This window comes from Squalius cephalus (genome assembly GCF_949319135.1).
Source record: "Squalius cephalus genome assembly, chromosome: 8".
Taxonomy (NCBI): Eukaryota; Metazoa; Chordata; class Actinopteri; order Cypriniformes; family Leuciscidae; genus Squalius; species Squalius cephalus.
The window spans coordinates 42886162-42902939 of NC_137129.1; the positions used below are offsets into that span (position 1 = coordinate 42886162).

Here is a 16778-nt window from a genome sequence, read left to right on the forward strand (position 1 = left end):
TGAAAGTTTTAAAGCAGTCTTTTAGTGTCGCTTTCAGAGCACTCACGTCCGTAACGGAGAACTGTCACGGCCGTAACATTGTTTTTTTTTTCTCATAAATGCGAATACGAAAAATAAAATAAATATTTTATGTTTTGTGGAGAGCCAACCCTTCTTCATATGGTGAGTAGTAGGCTATTACTTTTGGTTTGCGCAGAGTAATTCACAGAGTTACAAAATATAGCCTATAGGCTATATATATTTTGCCACCTAAAAGTTAAAGATTTTTTTGTGTCACGCATGTTTATTTCCCTCATATTAAATATAAAACGCATTTAGACCGATATGTTTCTAATGTCTGGACTCCTTTATTAAGGGAGTATGGATATATAAACATACGTTTCACTATGGTATTAATGCATTTTCTGAGAATTTATATTTCAAGTTTTGACTGCACGTAATCGAAAAAAACGTAGGCCTACTTTAAGATGCTTCTTCAGGTTGGAGGTGGAGTCCACGACGCTGAAAGGAGGTTAGTTGATGGCAAGCAGAGGTTGCACTGCACAGTTATATTTCGTTCTCCCTTCTCTTTCTTTAATGTGAAATGCTGTTTGAATTTCCAAGACAGAAACGCATTCTTGCCCTGCTCTGTTGTTCCGGCTCCGTGTTGCCTCTTCCGACTCCATTGTGACTGATCACGCAAACCGCGCATTTTTTTTCGTTTTCATATGGGGGCTTCTGGGAAATGCATGGAGTTGCCTTAATTTATTTAGAGAGTGAATAAACTCGTGAAACAGAGAAGTATCGTCATGTAATCCATTGATTTCAACAATGTAACTGTATTCTAAATACCAACTACACTGCTCAAAAAAATAAAGGGAACACTTTTTAATCAGAGAATAGCATCAAGTCAGTTAAACTCCTGGGATATTGATCTGGTCAGTTAAGTAACAGAGGGGGTTGGTAATCAGTTTCAGCTGCTTTAATGTTAATGACATTAACAGCAGGTGCACTAGATGGGCAACAGTGAGACAACCCCCAAAACAGGAATGGTTTTACAGGTGGAGGCCACTGACATTTTTTCCCTACTTATCTTTTCGGACTGTTTTTCACCAGTTTTGCATTTGGCTAGGGTCAGTGTCACTACTGGTAGCATGAGGCGATACCTGGACCCTACAGAGGTTGCGCAGGCAGTCTTCAATACGTGCCATTGCCAGAAGGTTTGCTGTGTCTCCCAGCACAGTCTCAAGAGCATGGAGGAGATTCCAGGAAGACAGACAGCTACTCTAGGAGAGCTGGACAGGGCCCTAGAAGGTCCTTAACCCATCAGCAGGACCGGTATCTGCTCCTTTGTGCGAGGAGGAACATGATGAGCACTGCCAGAGCCCTACAAAATGACCTCCAGCAGGCCACTGGTGTGAATGTCTCTGACCAAACAATCAGAAACAGACTTCATGAGGGTGGCCTGAGGGCCCGATGTCCTCTACTGGGCCCTGTGCTCACTGCCCAGCACCAGGGAGCTCGATTGGCATTTCCCATTGAACACCAGAATTGGCAGGTCCGCCACTGGTGCCCTGTGGTTTTCACAAATGAGAGCAGGTTCACCCTGAGCACGTGACAGACAGGAAAGGGTCTGGAGAAGCCGTGGAGAATGTTATGCTGCCTGTAACATCGTTCAGCATGACCGGTTTGGTGGTGGGTCAGTGATGGTCTGGGGAGGCATATCCATGGAGGGACGCACAGACCTCTGCAGGCTAGACAATGGCACCCTGACTGCCATTAGGTATCGGGATGAAATCCTTGGATCCATTGTCAGACCCTATGCTGGTGCAGTTTGTCCTGGGTTCCTCCTGGTGCACAACAATGCCCGGCCTCATGTGGCGAGAGCATGCAGGCAGTTCCTGGAGGATGAAGGAATGATACCATTGAAGGGCCACCACGCTCACCTGACCTACATCCAATAGAACACCTCTGGGACATTGTGTTTCGGTCCATCTGACATCACCTGGTTGCACCTCAGACTGTACAGGAGCTCAGTGATGCGCTGGTCCAGATCTGGGAGGAAATACCCCAGGACACCATCCGTCGTCTCATTAGGAGCATGCCCTGACGTTGTCAGGCATGCATACAAGCACGTGGGGGCCATACAAACTACTGAGTACCATTTTGAGTTGCTGCAATGAAATTTCAGCAAAATTGACAAGCCTGCTGCATAATTTTTTCACTTAGATTTCCGGGGTGTCTTTGAATTCAATCCTCTGTAGGTTGATCATTTTCATTTCCATCAAACGATGTGGCATCCTTCGTTCATAACACATTACCCAGTCCATATTAGTATAGATATCCAGCATGATATTTTTCCCCATTGAGATCTGATGTGTTTTCAAAGTGTTCCTTTAATTTTTTTGAGCAGTGTATTTAAATTGTAACTGTAACGGAATACAGTTACTCATAATTTGTATTCTGAATACGTAACGCCGGTACATGTATTCCGTTACTCCCCAACACTGCACACACACACACACACACACACACACACACACACACACACACACACACACACACACACACACACACACACACACACACACACACGCGTCCGCAAATTAAATAAATAATTGATTTGATACCATAGCCTACTTGCGATCTATTGTGTCTTTAAGGATCTAATGCAATACAAATCGACGGTCTCTTTCCTTTACACACATGTATATGCACGTATCACACACACAATTGGCATTTTATAGACGAGAATAGGGGTTCATTAAAAAGATAATTAAGAATAGATGGAAAGATTTGTGGACAAAGGAAGGAAAGGGAAAACATTTTTATGAAATAAATAAAGTAGGAAATGTGAGAGAAGTTTATAATACATAATTGTGCAGCAAATGTGGCTTTATTACCAGAGACAGTCAAACATGTTCTTCTCAAATGTGTTTTAATGAAGAAACTTCTCAGCTCATAGAAGAGGTTTAGGCTGTAGGAATAAAAAGGAATAAAGGAATATTACTGAACAATAATTCAACAGTGACCACAGCTTTATTTGAATCAAGAAAACAAGTTTGATTAGAATAAAAGTTTATATATTTCACATATTTGCAATATTTGGAGGGGACTTACATGTTTAAATAGTTGTTAGCTTATTACGTTTATGTTAAAATTTTATGAATTTCATTTTTATATTTGTCATAATCTGCCAGTAAATGTTTGTATCTCCCAGTATCTGTCGCTCCTATAATGTAGCTCAGAAATGATCAATACGACCAAAACTTTGCTGAAAAACCTGTTGTACACAATCTACTTCATGCCTTCTGTCCTCTGATTGATAGTTCATACTTTATCAAGCAAAGTCTTTTTTTTTAGCTCTGAAATCTTTAATGATTTTAATAAAGTAAATGTGTAAGATAAGTATTTACTGGACTGAAGCTACTCGGGTTCACTTGATTATTCATCCATTTTTAATGTTAAAATATTTTAATTATTTTTTACATGTTCATGTGAATGTCAAATATGTGTAACGGTCACCAGCTGGAGTGCCCTTGAGAGCCACCAGAGGGCACTCCACATAAGACTATCATATTCACTCACAGACTACATTTCCCATCCTGCATCTACCTGGACTGATTACTTCATACACCTGCACTGCATTATTCACCTGCACTGTTCCTGATTACAGTCACACCTGATCCTCATTCTATGGACTATTTATGTCTCACACATTCTCACCCTCACTATGAAGTCTTGTTTTACTGTTGTGAACTCTACTGAGCGTTTATTCCTGTGACTGCATGTTTGTATTTTTTGACCTTGCCCGTTTCTGGATTTCTCCGTCTGCTGCCTGCCTACGTTACCTCTGCTTGGATCTCTGACTTTGATTGTTTGCTGCCTTCCCTGGGGTCCGTTCTTCGTACGTCGCTAACTCACTTAGCTGGATTTGATTGTTGGCGATTTGGCATGATCTTGGATTGTTTGGTTCTTCGACGCTCATCCTGGACTTGCTGTCATAGCAACATGTGTGCAAACTTAAACCTGCTCGTAGGGATGGGGAAATGAAGCCTCATGAATCACTGAGGCTTTCCCCTGACTGTTCTGGGAAAAGATTCAAAGCTTCGAGAGTGTTGAGAACAACGCCGAGAACAGCGCCACCTGGTGCTTATTTAAAATAAATTTGCCAGAAGCCTGTGTGTGTTAGAAGCTCTGGCAGATGAAGCAAGCAACCACAACACACTCCATAGTTTCAATGTTATGTGTACAAATAAAAGCCTTACATGTTTGTGTTTGATTTGTTCATTAAATAAATTAATTTTCTCATTTAAGTGTGACAATAAAATATAATAGCTTATGCTTATATGATTCAATAAGATTTAATGTCTCTCTCTCTCTCTCTCTCTCTCTCTCTCTCTCTCTCTCTCTCTCTCTATACACACACACACACAATGAATAAGGACATTGTCTGATAGGATCATCTGTTATTAAATGTCAATATCAATAATTGTAAATATCAACCAGACTGAGTCAACAATGACTCGTTAAATACGATCTGAAGTTCGAGTCTTCTGACACCCAAAGCGAAACGCGCACGTGACTGGACAGAAAGTGAGGCTTCGTTTGTCATCGATCACGTGACTCTAGTAAACCAATACACGCCTCGATACGGGGCTTCACTACAAATTGTGTCGCTTATGTGATACGCGCATCGAAGCTTCAGTGTCATATGTAACATCACTACCTGCTCGGGAGCAGGCTTATTTCATGTTAACAGTCAGGATTAGATCCCGGCTTCATAAGTGGAGCTGATAGTGATACGGGAAGTCCAGCGCAGCGCGATAGTGCACTTTCTTTCTGAGATATATATTTGTTCTCGTGATTCGTCGAGATTGTCGGTTTTTGTCGCTTTTATGTTTAAAAGACAGTTTTAGTTTTTTTTAGGTTTTTTTTGGCATTTCCAAGCCACTTAAGACCCAATGTTGTAAAGCAGTTTTTTTTTTTTTTTTTTTTTTTTTAGGCTATCATACTTTTTTATGAAGATCATACAATCATGACCATGCCGATTACAGATATGTCACTCAGGCTTCACTAACGTGATTGGTACCATAGACTATAGGCTCCATAGACTGCCATCAAGGCCTCAATGAAGGGGATTATGTGAACAGAAAGGGGGTTCACAATGTAAATGTGCAGCCCAGTTACTATTGTGATTCTTAATATTCCAGATTAGTAATATTATATCAAATAAAAAAAAGGCAGTTGACTAAAATCTTCCATATCACAAATGTGAAAGCAAAATGGCCAGGATCTGTGCATGACTTGAGAATTTTCAGAGATTCACATTTATGCACATTATTTGAAAGTGGTAAGAAAAGTTCCACAATTAAATATCAAGCTCACTGTATTACATACACTTATGCTGATCCTAACAGAACTGCATTTTTTCATAAGTGATTATGACATGTTCCTGCAGACAGGTGTTTTATGACCCCATTCCCTGACCCAAACCAGTTACAATGCAGCTCCAGCCAGGACAAGGGCACACAATGAAATGAACTTTGGCTAACTAAAGGGAAGATTTCAGTGTCTGAAAAGTCTGAGGGTTGCACACCTGACAGGGCCATGTGACATTGTTGCATGTGCCATATTACACAACATTGCCACAAAAAAAACACTTTTCATTGAATATTTAATAAAAGACTACCGATAAAACCGATAAAATGCTTAGTTCCTTGAGTTTATTTCAATTGTTCTTTGTAAAGAAAAGCCAGTGGTCAAGTGCCTGCAATGAGAGATATTAGACACATGCCTCATGCAACAAATAAAAAGGAAAAGTTGGCTATACACTGCCCACTGTAGGCCTATGTCTCCTCTGTCTGTGCAGACTCTTCTGTAGGCCTTTCTGTAGATGTGGAATCCTGCAACTTATATTGCAGCCATAAAGCATACAAGTATAAATGAAATAAAGTTATTTATGCACTTGCAGGTAGGCTAGTTCCTCCATATGACAGTTATCTGAGAGGCTTTATTCACTGTCCAGTGCAATGGAAACAAATAGACATTACAAAGTCTTATACTTTCTTTCCTTTGGAAAGTTGAAATGTCCACTTACTGCACATATTTCAGCCACCACTTTCTTGGGAACAGATACAAGTGTTGGTGTATTATGTAAAAGTGCACAAAAGAGGAAAACACAATGTCATTACAATGACACTGGGGAAAAATGTGATCAATAACTCATATTGACAAAATATTTTTACATTATAAGTTTATCAGTTTTCACTTTCACAAGTCAAAGCAATTCATCATTACTCAAGATTTAACAGTTGAAATGACTATACAGCCTTAATTTAATGCAGCAAAAATTATTTTACAGTGTAGGCTACTAAGATCTTTTCTATTTTTTTCTCAGCCTTTTTCTTGGTTGCTTTTATAAACAGAACACCATTTATTTAACAGTGCCTTTTATAAAAGAGAGTATAATATAACTAAAAATTACCATTATGTAGAATATTTCTGTACTTCACTTTTATTTGTTCCCATGTTCTAGTGTGGTGACTGACATTACAATGAACAAAGTAATTTTGCAATTATTAAAATACAAAAATATAGGCTAATAAGTGATAAAAACATCTAACATGGCCACTTCTAACGGATTTAAATTGTCTGCTACTTTTTGCCAGCCCTCTCTCCTGGCTTTTGCAGACTTTGAGGTATCCCCTGGCGTTTTGATTAAACATTAAAATTCCTAATAAACTTCGACTATTAGTTCTTGCTCTGCTGAGGAGAAAAACTGAGCGCGCTCTTTGGCCACGCTGAGCAGCCAATAGCAGCGTTGCTGATCAATGTTTCTACTATCGATACATATCCCCTTTTAACCAGCGCATGAACGCGCAGTTATCTCAGATAAATCAATCCAGCGATACTAATCATATCCGGCAAGTGTGTTCGAAGAACCGAGTTAGCCAGATCATGATTCGCACGATGATATCATCTTGGATGTGTCATTTGATCTCGGATGTAATAAGCAACGTACGAAGAACGGGCCCCTGATCTTCTGCCTGGTTTTGTACTACGATTAAGCCTTGTCTTCACTGCTGTATCTGCTGGTTCTGACCTTTGCCTGTTTGACTACTCTTATTAATAAATCACGCTGCGAATGGATCCCCCAGACTCTGATGCTTCATAACAGAAGACTTCGCCACACCCAGATCCAGCAGCTATGACCTCCAGAAATCCAGCAGTACGGATCTCGCCTGATCTTCCCAGCATGAGCCGGGAGTTCGCTGGACAGATCGCGGCCTTGGCCCTGGATAGCCTCGATCTGTTCCAGTACACCTGGGGGTTTGTTCCTCTCGCTGCCTCTTGCTCTCTGGGTGATGAAGCAATTAAGTTGTGTTACCGGCTGGGGGCTAAGGAGGTCGACCCGAGGGAGCTCCCCGATCTCTCCGGTCTGGATTGGAGAGAGGCACTCTCCAGATGTCTGGAGAGCTTCCTTCCGTGGCACGCCATGTCACTGTCTGCACTCCACGCCAGTCCAGCCGAGCCTGCACTTCACGCCAGTCCAGCCGAGCCCGCACTTCACGCCAAATCTGCCGAAGCCAAGGCAATATGCGTCATGCCCGCCGCCCCTGAGACTGAGAGCATCATGCCCGCCGCGCCTGAGACAGCAAGCGACATTCCCGCTAAGCTAGAGCCTTCACCGCTGGTCTCGTCCAGCACAGAGCCCTCTTCACCGCTGGTCTCGTCCAGCACAGAGCCCTCTTCACCGCTGGTCCCGTCCAGCACAGAGCCCTCTTCACCGCTGGTCCCGTCCAGCACAGAGCCCTCTTCACCGCTGGTCCCGTCCAGCACAGAGCCCTCTTCGCCGCTGGTCCTGCCCAGCTCAAAGCCCTCTTCGCCGCTGGTTCCGTCCAGTTCAGAGCCCTCTTCATCGCTGGTCCTGTCCAGCTCAAAGCCCTCTTCATCGCTGGTCCTAACCAGCTCAGAGTCCTCTTCGCCGCTGGTCCTACCCAGCTCAAAGCCCTCGCCGCCGCTGGTCCCGTCAAGCTCAGAGACGCTTCACTTCCTGCCTGCCGATCCAGAGACTGTTCACGTCAGTCCTGCCGAGCCAGAGACTGAGCTTCACGTCACTTCTGCCGAGCCAGAGACTGAGCTTCACGTCACTTCTGCCGATCCAGAGACTGAGCTTCACGTCACTTCTGCCGATCCAGAGACTGAGCTTCACGTCACTTCTGCCGATCCAGAGACTGAGCTTCACGTCACGTCCGCCCGTCAAGAGTCTCGTCCCGCCGAGACTGAATCTGTTCTTGAGCCTGAATCTGATCCTGATACTGAGCCTGAATCTGTTCCTCTTCCTCTTTCCACGCCTGTGTCTTCGGACAAGATGGCCGACTCCACGCCTGTGTCTTCGGACAAGATGGCCGACTCCACGCCTGTGTCTTCGGACAAGATGGCCGAAACCACGCCTGTGTCTTCGGACAAGATGGCCGAAACCACGCCTGTGTCTTCGGACAAGATGGCCGAAACCACGCCTGTGTCTTCGGACAAGATGGCCACCGCCGAGCCAGTGTCTCAGGACAAGATGGTCTCCGCCGAGCCAGTGTCTCAGGACAAGATGGTCTCCGCCGAGCCAGTGTCTCAGGACAAGATGGTCTCCGCCGAGCCAGTGTCTTCGGACAAGATGGCCGCCGCTGAGCCGGTGTCTGTTCCTGAGCCGGTGTCTGTTCCTGTACCATGGCCGCCCTGGCCGCCTGCACAGCCTGCTCCGCCCTGGCCCTGGCCGCCTGCACAGCCTGCTCCGCCCTGGCCGCCTGCACAGCCTGCTCCGCCCTGGTCGCCTGCACAGCCTGCTCCGCCCTGGCCTTCCGCCCTGCCGGAGTCTTCAGGTCCTCTTCCGCTGCACGAGCCGGGCCCTCCATCCCGCCCCCGGGTCCGCCTCCGCTCCACCTCTCTCCTGGACAGTTTTAGGAGCGTCTGGAATCCGCTCCTTAAAGGGGGGGCTATGTAACGGTCACAAGCTGGAGTGCACTTGAGAGCCACCAGAGGGCACTCCACATAAGACTATCATATTCACTCACAGACTACATTTCCCATCCTGCATCTACCTGGACTGATTACTTCATACACCTGCACTGCATTATTCACCTGCACTGTTCCTGATTACAGTCACACCTGATCCTCATTCTATGGACTATTTATGTCTCACACATTCTCACCCTCACTGCGAAGTCTTGTTTTACTGTTGTGAACTCTACTGAGCGTTTATTCCTGTGACTGCATGTTTGTATTTTTGACCTTGCCCGTTTCTGGATTTCTCCCTGTCTGCTGCCTGCCTACGTTACCTCTGCTTGGATCTCTGACTTTGATTGTTTGCTGCCTGCCCTGATCTTCTGCCTGGTTTTGTACTACGATTAAGCCTTGTCTTCACTGCTGTATCTGCTGGTTCTGACCTTTGCCTGTTTGACTACTCTTATTAATAAATCACGCTGCGAATGGATCCCCCAGACTCTGATGCTTCATAACAATATGACAACAGGCTTTTGGGGAACATTTGTGACTGTGTTTGTGTGGATGTAATCTGAGAGCAAGTGGACGGTCACTCAAGATTGCACTTCATACAGGGATGAACATGAGCAAACGCTGGTTAGAGAACAGTTCATCAACGTTGCTCAGAAGTCAGCAGCGAGAGATCTGAGACTGCTGAATATACATTCTTACTAGGTGATCGTGAACATATAGTGGAATAAAACTCAAAATAAAGCATTCATTAAAAAAAATCAAATATAAAACACTGTCTCTGTTCTCATTTCTCATCAATTCACACTAATACAGAGAAACTATGAACTTAAGTAACCATCATTTTACATATTTTTGCATACATGAAATATAGAAAGTGAAGAACACAGAGCTAAAATGGCGCTGTTACACAGTTCAGCACGTGCGAGCACACAGCACATGTGCTAATGCTAATATTATTATTTTTTAACACAGAACATGACAAATCCGGGTAACACACAGACCTGGGACAAACACGACCAAAAGCTGGTAAAAGTACAGTTCATTAACGTTGCTCAGAAGTCTTAAATTAAATGAACAGAGGTTTGGAGTTCACAAGCAGGTTAACACACACACACACACATGTGAGAAGAAAAACTGTAGTGGACGAGTTAAAGAAGGATCATGTGACGTCGTCATCAAGGATCTGATCTGCAGTGACGCTGGAAAATACATTTTGAATGTCTATTACACTAATAATCAGACAGAAGAGAAGCAACAAATCAGGGAATATCATCTTCATATTCATGGTAAAGACAGTCAAAACTGATCAAAACATCAACATGTGCTTTCTGGATTTCCTGATAATGTTAACAATGTAATAATATTACTATTGCATGCATGGCCTGTGATCAGCAAAAACAAACCAATATAGGCTTTTCAGTGGCTGATTTTAATTATTAAAGTTGGTTCCTTTAATCATAAATATGTTTTTAATGTCTTGACTGATTGACACCTTTATAATAATGATGAATGTGTGTGTTCCTCCTCAGATGAGATCTCTGTGCAGAAAGGAGAGGATCTGAAGTTGGATGTTCTGTTGATCAACGCTGATAAAGTGGAGAGAAACTCTAGTGAAGGCTGGACAGAGGTGTGGACGAGAGGTCACGGGGTCAACAGTGATCGACTGACCGTCAGTGACGAGATCATTAATGAGTTTACAGTCACTGACACTGGAACATACAGAGTTCTGGATTATGAAGGAGAAACCTTGATCACAGTCTCAGTCACAGGTGAGAGAAGATCAGATGAGGAGAACTATTTGAGCTGATTTTATATCAGGATTTGAACAGTAAATTGATGCTAAATGGTGCGACTAACTTTTTAATCTCCTCTACAGAATCTAGTACAGACTCACCAGTGGAAAGCAAGGATGACACTGAATAACATAGTAAGTAGAAGAGGAGTTATTGAGAGACTTACAAAATCTTTAAGAATTAGTTAAAGAGTTAATTAGTTAGAGTTAATTAAGAAAAAACATTTTAAAAACTGTGTTTTTAAAAACTGTGTTTTCTTCCCACTTTCCTCCTTCCAGCTGTAGAGATCTGGATTATTGTGCCGTCTGTGTGTGGAGCTCTGGCTCTGGTGGGTGTGATTGTGTTTTTTAGCATCAGGAAATACCAGCGTTTCTTGCAGCCGGCAGATAAGTATGCAGAGGAACCAGAATACAGTAGTAAATCACTGTGAAAATACAGACCGGAAGTCAAAAGACAATGGGCGCAGTGGGGCTACATAAGGTCTATAAGATCATTACAAATCACACTGTGCGACATGGATCTTATAAATTTGGGTAGGACATGTATGTGGACTGTACGATGATGACACCTATTGACTTGTAGGCTACGATGCAAGTTTCTAGAAGAAATCAGCATGCGCGAGCGGTAAACAAAAAGACCAGGATGAAGCACACTTTGGCAGTTGTAGATTTTATGTTTGCTGAAAAAAAAAAAAAAAGTGGCAAAAGAGGAAGGGAATAGAGCATGATTAAGTTTTGGCATCATGTCACGTTGATTTCATGTCGCACTTTTATTGGCTGGTCGGTAGACGTAGGTCGTAGCAGCGAACACATGAGATGATCATGCTGTATTTATGACACTGTCAGAAGATTATCACAGGCTATCTTTGGTGAACCTCTCTCCCTGTACGACGTAGGACCAATGATTCGGAGCCACAACCACAGAAATCATCACTATTGTTTCACAATGGCAATCTTTCGTCTGGGACAGTCGAAAATCGTGCAGTGATTCCCAGGCTTAAAACCCATACAGGGGGATTTTTGCCCAAAACCTTAAATTTTGGGGTCATTCTAACGGTATTCTTCTAGTCTACATCACACAGTGTAAGTGTGCACTATCAAGGCCTGTTTTTGCAAAGTTACTCAATAATGTCAGATTCCACATCGATAAAACAACAATTATGATATTATTGTTTTGCTGATAAGGACTCAAACCATGGCAGATTCCTACTGCATAACAGAGAAACCGGATCTCTGATTTTCCTGTCATTTGTCATTCCTGTCAAACCTCCTGTTTCTATGCACACTTTCAATTTGCCTCACGTTATGTAGAGCCGTATGTAGTGCTCAAAAAACAGGAGAATCACAATGTTGGATGACCTTTATACTCTTATTGTCTAAACCAAACTGATTAATATTGTGTTTTTTTCTGGTGTCTTCATTACCTCATTGTTTTTGATCATGTAATATGTCCAAATGTAAGCAGCCTTGTCTTGTAAGGTCAGATATTGTGTTTCTGCTTTGAAGGGATATTGCAGATCAAGCTGTGAAATGTTGATTATTGTGAATCAAGTTGTGAAATGTTACAATAATATTGTTATTATTGTGCTTAGTTGTTGAATATGACTGATAGTACAGTAATGCCTTTAAATAGTATGTGAATGAAACGTCTTCATTGCAGTATAATGCCTAGTATCTTTTGGAAGCGATATCATGCTTCAGTATATTTTGGATATTTAACAAAACCTCATTTTGTAGCAACGTAATTATTTACAGGCTTTGTAGCAACGTAATATTTTTGATCATGAACTCACAAATCTACACATACTTAAAGGCAAGTTTTGTATAGTGTCTAAGCAAGACACAGAGTACAAACTGCAGAAGTTGGGGGTACTGGAGTGGGGAGGCTAGCTGTTAGCGTGTGGTGATTTACACCTAGTGCCGTGTTTTCTTGTATCCAATCCTCACGTGTGTGCGGGCGTGTGTTTGGGTTACTGGGGTTCTTCTAATTGAGGCAGCTAGCCCGTGTCTCCAGGTACCTCCGCTCTTGGTCAACTAGCTCAATTTAAATATAGGTTGGTGGTTATGTGTCGGGTACATATTGTGCACGTTACTGTAAAATTGATTCTAAGAATCTTGCTGTGATGTTTTAAATATTTATACTTTCAATATTGATAAATAAAAGTGTACTTCTCTTTTTTTTCAATATGACTCACGTCTCCTCACCCATCCTTTGATCAACGAACCTGTGCGGCCTTAGGGCTGTTAGTCCCCAGTACTCTGGGGTGGCGTAGTCGACCATTGTTGCCGTTATTGGCGTCTCCTCTGGAGTTGCCCCCCGCCCGCTTGCCACATTTGGCGTATAGTCGGCAGGGTGATCTGTGTTTGGGCTGAGACGTGGGTGTGTTTAAAAAGAGATAAATTAATTATGTGTTTTGTATGTCTTTTATATATTTTTGTATGTTCGGAGGCAAAACAGCAGCGTAGGTGGTTTGAACCAGGTCTCTTCTGTCGGCTGGCTTCCCTCTATGGTTGGTAAGTGGGATGTGAGTTATCGAGTAAGAATTGTAATATTTAGAGGGAGAGGCACGGGAGAAGATTCTCTATCATTCTTGTGTTTTTCGTCGTGTAGCTGTCATGGCAAGAGATCGTGTAACAAGTATCTCTCATGTTTATCGTTGGGTAGCCGTCATGGCAGGACACTTGTAACAGGTGTCTCCCTCATGTTTCTCGTCGTGTAGCCGTCATGGAAAGAGGTCTTGTAACAAGTATCTCATGTGTTTATCGTTGGGTAGCCGTCATGGCAGGACACTTGTAACAGGTGTCTCCCTCATGTTTCTCGTCGTGTAGCCGTCATGGCAAGAGGTCTTGTAACAAGTATCTCTCATGTTTATCGTTGGGTAGCCGTCATGGCAGGACACTTGTAACAGGTGTCTCCCTCATGTTTCTCGTCGTGTAGCCGTCATGGCAAGAGGTCTGGTAACAAGTATCTCATGTGTTTATCGTTGGGTAGCCGTCATGGCAGGACACTTGTAACAGGTGTCTCCCTCATGTTTCTCGTCGTGTAGCCGTCATGGCAAGAGGTCTTGTAACAAGTATCTCTCATGTTTATCGTTGGGTAGCCGTCATGGCAGGACACTTGTAACAGGTGTCTCCCTCATGTTTCTCGTCGTGTAGCCGTCATGGCAAGAGGTCTTGTAACAAGTATCTCATGTGTTTATCGTTGGGTAGCCGTCATGGCAGGACACTTATAACAGGTGTCTCCCTCATGTTTCTCGTCGTGTAGCCGTCATGGCAAGAGGTCTTGTAACAAGTATCTCTCATGTGTTTATCGTTGGGTAGCCGTCATGGCAGGACACTTGTAACAGGTGTCTCCCTCATGTTTCTCGTTGTGTAGCCGTCATGGCAAGAGGTCTTGTAACAAGTATCTCTCATGTGTTTATCGTTGGGTAGCCGTCATGGCAGGACACTTGTAACAGGTGTCTCCCTCATGTTTCTCGTCGTGTAGCCGTCATGGCAAGAGATCGTGTAACAAGTATCTCTTATGTGTTTATCGTTGGGTAGCCGTCATGGCAGGACACTTATAACAGGTGTCTCCCTCATGTTTCTCGTCGTGTAGCCGTCATGGCAAGAGGTCTTGTAAGAAGTATCTCTCATGTGTTTATCGTTGGGTAGCCGTCATGGCAGGACACTTGTAACAGGTGTCTCCCTCATGTTTCTCGTCGTGTAGCCGTCATGGCAAGAGGTCTGGTAACAAGTATCTCATGTGTTTATCGTTGGGTAGCCGTCATGGCAGGACACTTGTAACAGGTGTCTCCCTCATGTTTCTCGTCGTGTAGCCGTCATGGCAAGAGGTCTGGTAACAAGTATCTCATGTGTTTATCGTTGGGTAGCCGTCATGGCAGGACACTTGTAACAGGTGTCTCCCTCATGTTTCTCGTCGTGTAGCCGTCATGGCAAGAGATCGTGTAACAAGTATCTCTTATGTGTTTATCGTTGGGTAGCCGTCATGGCAGGACACTTGTAACAGGTGTCTCCCTCATGTTTCTCGTCGTGTAGCCGTCATGGCAAGAGATCGTGTAACAAGTATCTCTTATGTGTTTATCGTTGGGTAGCCGTCATGGCAGGACACTTGTAACAGGTGTCTCCCTCATGTTTCTCGTCGTGTAGCCGTCATGGCAAGAGGTCTGGTAACAAGTATCTCATGTGTTTATCGTTGGGTAGCCGTCATGGCAGGACACTTGTAATAGGTGTTTCCCTCATGTTTCTCGTCGTGTAGCCGTCGATGCAAAAGGACTTGTAATCAGTATCTCTATTTTATGTTTTTGTCGTGTAGCCGTCATGGCAAGAGAACTGGTAACAAGGGTCATGTTCTGGTGTAACATCCATTGATGTATCAGCTCCCCTTTAGGTCTTGGGATGGTTCCTGAGGTTTGTTCATCGTCGGGGCGACGATTTGTAATGGGGGGGTAGATGTAGCAGGGTGGAATAATTCCACCTATTGGGAGATTGTGCGCATGCGTGTGGCTTATTGGCTGCCCTTGTATGGAGTATAAAAGAAGTGTGTTTTGGCGACCGGATATGCGTCTTGGTATTGCCGTGATGTCATGTCATCTGTTGCCACCGACGGTTTAGACTGTGTCCTTGTCTTCCGTCTGCTGTGCGCTTGCTGTCTACTTATCACAGGTATGTTCAGCCTCCTTATAAACAAGTATTGATCGTGTTTCGCTGTTATTTGTTCTATTTTTAGTAAATATTTATAGTATGTTATTTACAGCGGTATGTTTCGGATCGAGCGGCTGCATTCCCGCATAGTGTGCGACCATGAATGGTTTGTTTACGATGACCATCCCTGCGGTATGTATAATTATAGCTTTGTTTAGTAATCTCTTTAGTAATCTGTTATTTTCTTTTACATATTCTTGTTATGCTCTGCAGATCTGAGGGTCCTCCCCGCCTACTCAATGGGATTGAGCGTCAATATTAACTCGTGAAGCGCCTAATTGTGACTACGTTGCTGTTTTGCCTCTACGTTTAGTTTATAGTAACTGCACGTTGTTGCGGTGTCGCGACGCGCCTGGGTCGGGGCTGGTGCGGCTTGCTGGCTGGTCTGCCTTCACCAGCTGCCACCTGCTTGATCTTCTGATTGTGCATCAGCATATTGAGTTTATGAATGTTTATTGTTTTTCATACTTCATTCTGTGCATTGTAATTTATAATTGCTGAGTCTCAGTGAAGTTGTGTTTTTAATTTCTTTTTGTTTCCTTAAGATAAGTCATTTGTGTTTTGTTTTTGTTTGTTGTGTTATATTTGTCTTTTATAAGTTTGTTGGGTTTATATTTTTTTTTTTTTGTGCAGGAGTTGGGGGTACTGGAGTGGGGAGGCTAGCTGTTAGCGTGTGGTGATTTACACCTAGTGCCGTGTTTTCTTGTATCCAATCCTCACGTGTGTGCGGGCGTGTGTTTGGGTTAATGGGGTTCTTCTAATTGAGGCAGCTAGCCCGTGTCTCCAGGTACCTCCGCTCTTGGTCAACTAGCTCAATTTAAATATAGGTTGGTGGTTATGTGTCGGGTACATATTGTGCACGTTACTGTAAAATTGATTCTAAGAATCTTGCTGTGACGTTTTAAATATTTATACTTTCAATATTGATAAATAAAAGTGTATTTCTCTTTTTTTCAATATGACTCACGTCTCCTCACCCATCCTTTGATCAACGAACCTGTGCGGCCTTAGGGCTGTTAGTCCCCAGTACTCTGGGGTGGCGTAGTCGACCATTGTTGCCGTTATTGGCGTCTCCTCTGGAGTTGCCCCCCGCCTGCTTGCCACAGTTTGATCGACACCTTTACGAACAACAGGCACAATGGAGAAAGTCATTTTCTTCTGTGTATTTTCTTGTTGGATTATGCAAATCACATCCAGTGGTAAATATATTCTATTTCAAGCATTCATGAAATTAACATATCAATCTCAAATACAATAACCATAAACATAGTCTAAAAGAATGTGTTTATCTATT

At 43.3% G+C, this 16778-nt stretch overlaps 2 protein-coding genes across 3 annotated transcripts in view; both read left to right on the forward strand.

The window, feature by feature from the left end:
• The window catches only part of LOC307163720 (uncharacterized protein), a 29195-nt gene extending 17732 nt beyond the window's left edge, over positions 1-11463 (forward strand). For both annotated transcript variants that reach the window (XM_079879933.1, XM_079879934.1), the window contains exons 6-8: positions 10518-10757; positions 10865-10915; positions 11060-11463. In XM_079879933.1, coding sequence (XP_079736059.1) covers positions 10518-10757; positions 10865-10911 — 287 coding nt within the window. In that variant the 3' untranslated portion in view covers positions 10912-10915; positions 11060-11463. The remainder of the gene's footprint in view (positions 1-10517; positions 10758-10864; positions 10916-11059) is intronic.
• The window catches only part of LOC307163352 (uncharacterized protein), a gene marked incomplete at its 3' end in the record, with an annotated part of 222469 nt that overhangs the window by 23184 nt on the left and 182507 nt on the right, over positions 1-16778 (forward strand). The window lies entirely within an intron of this gene.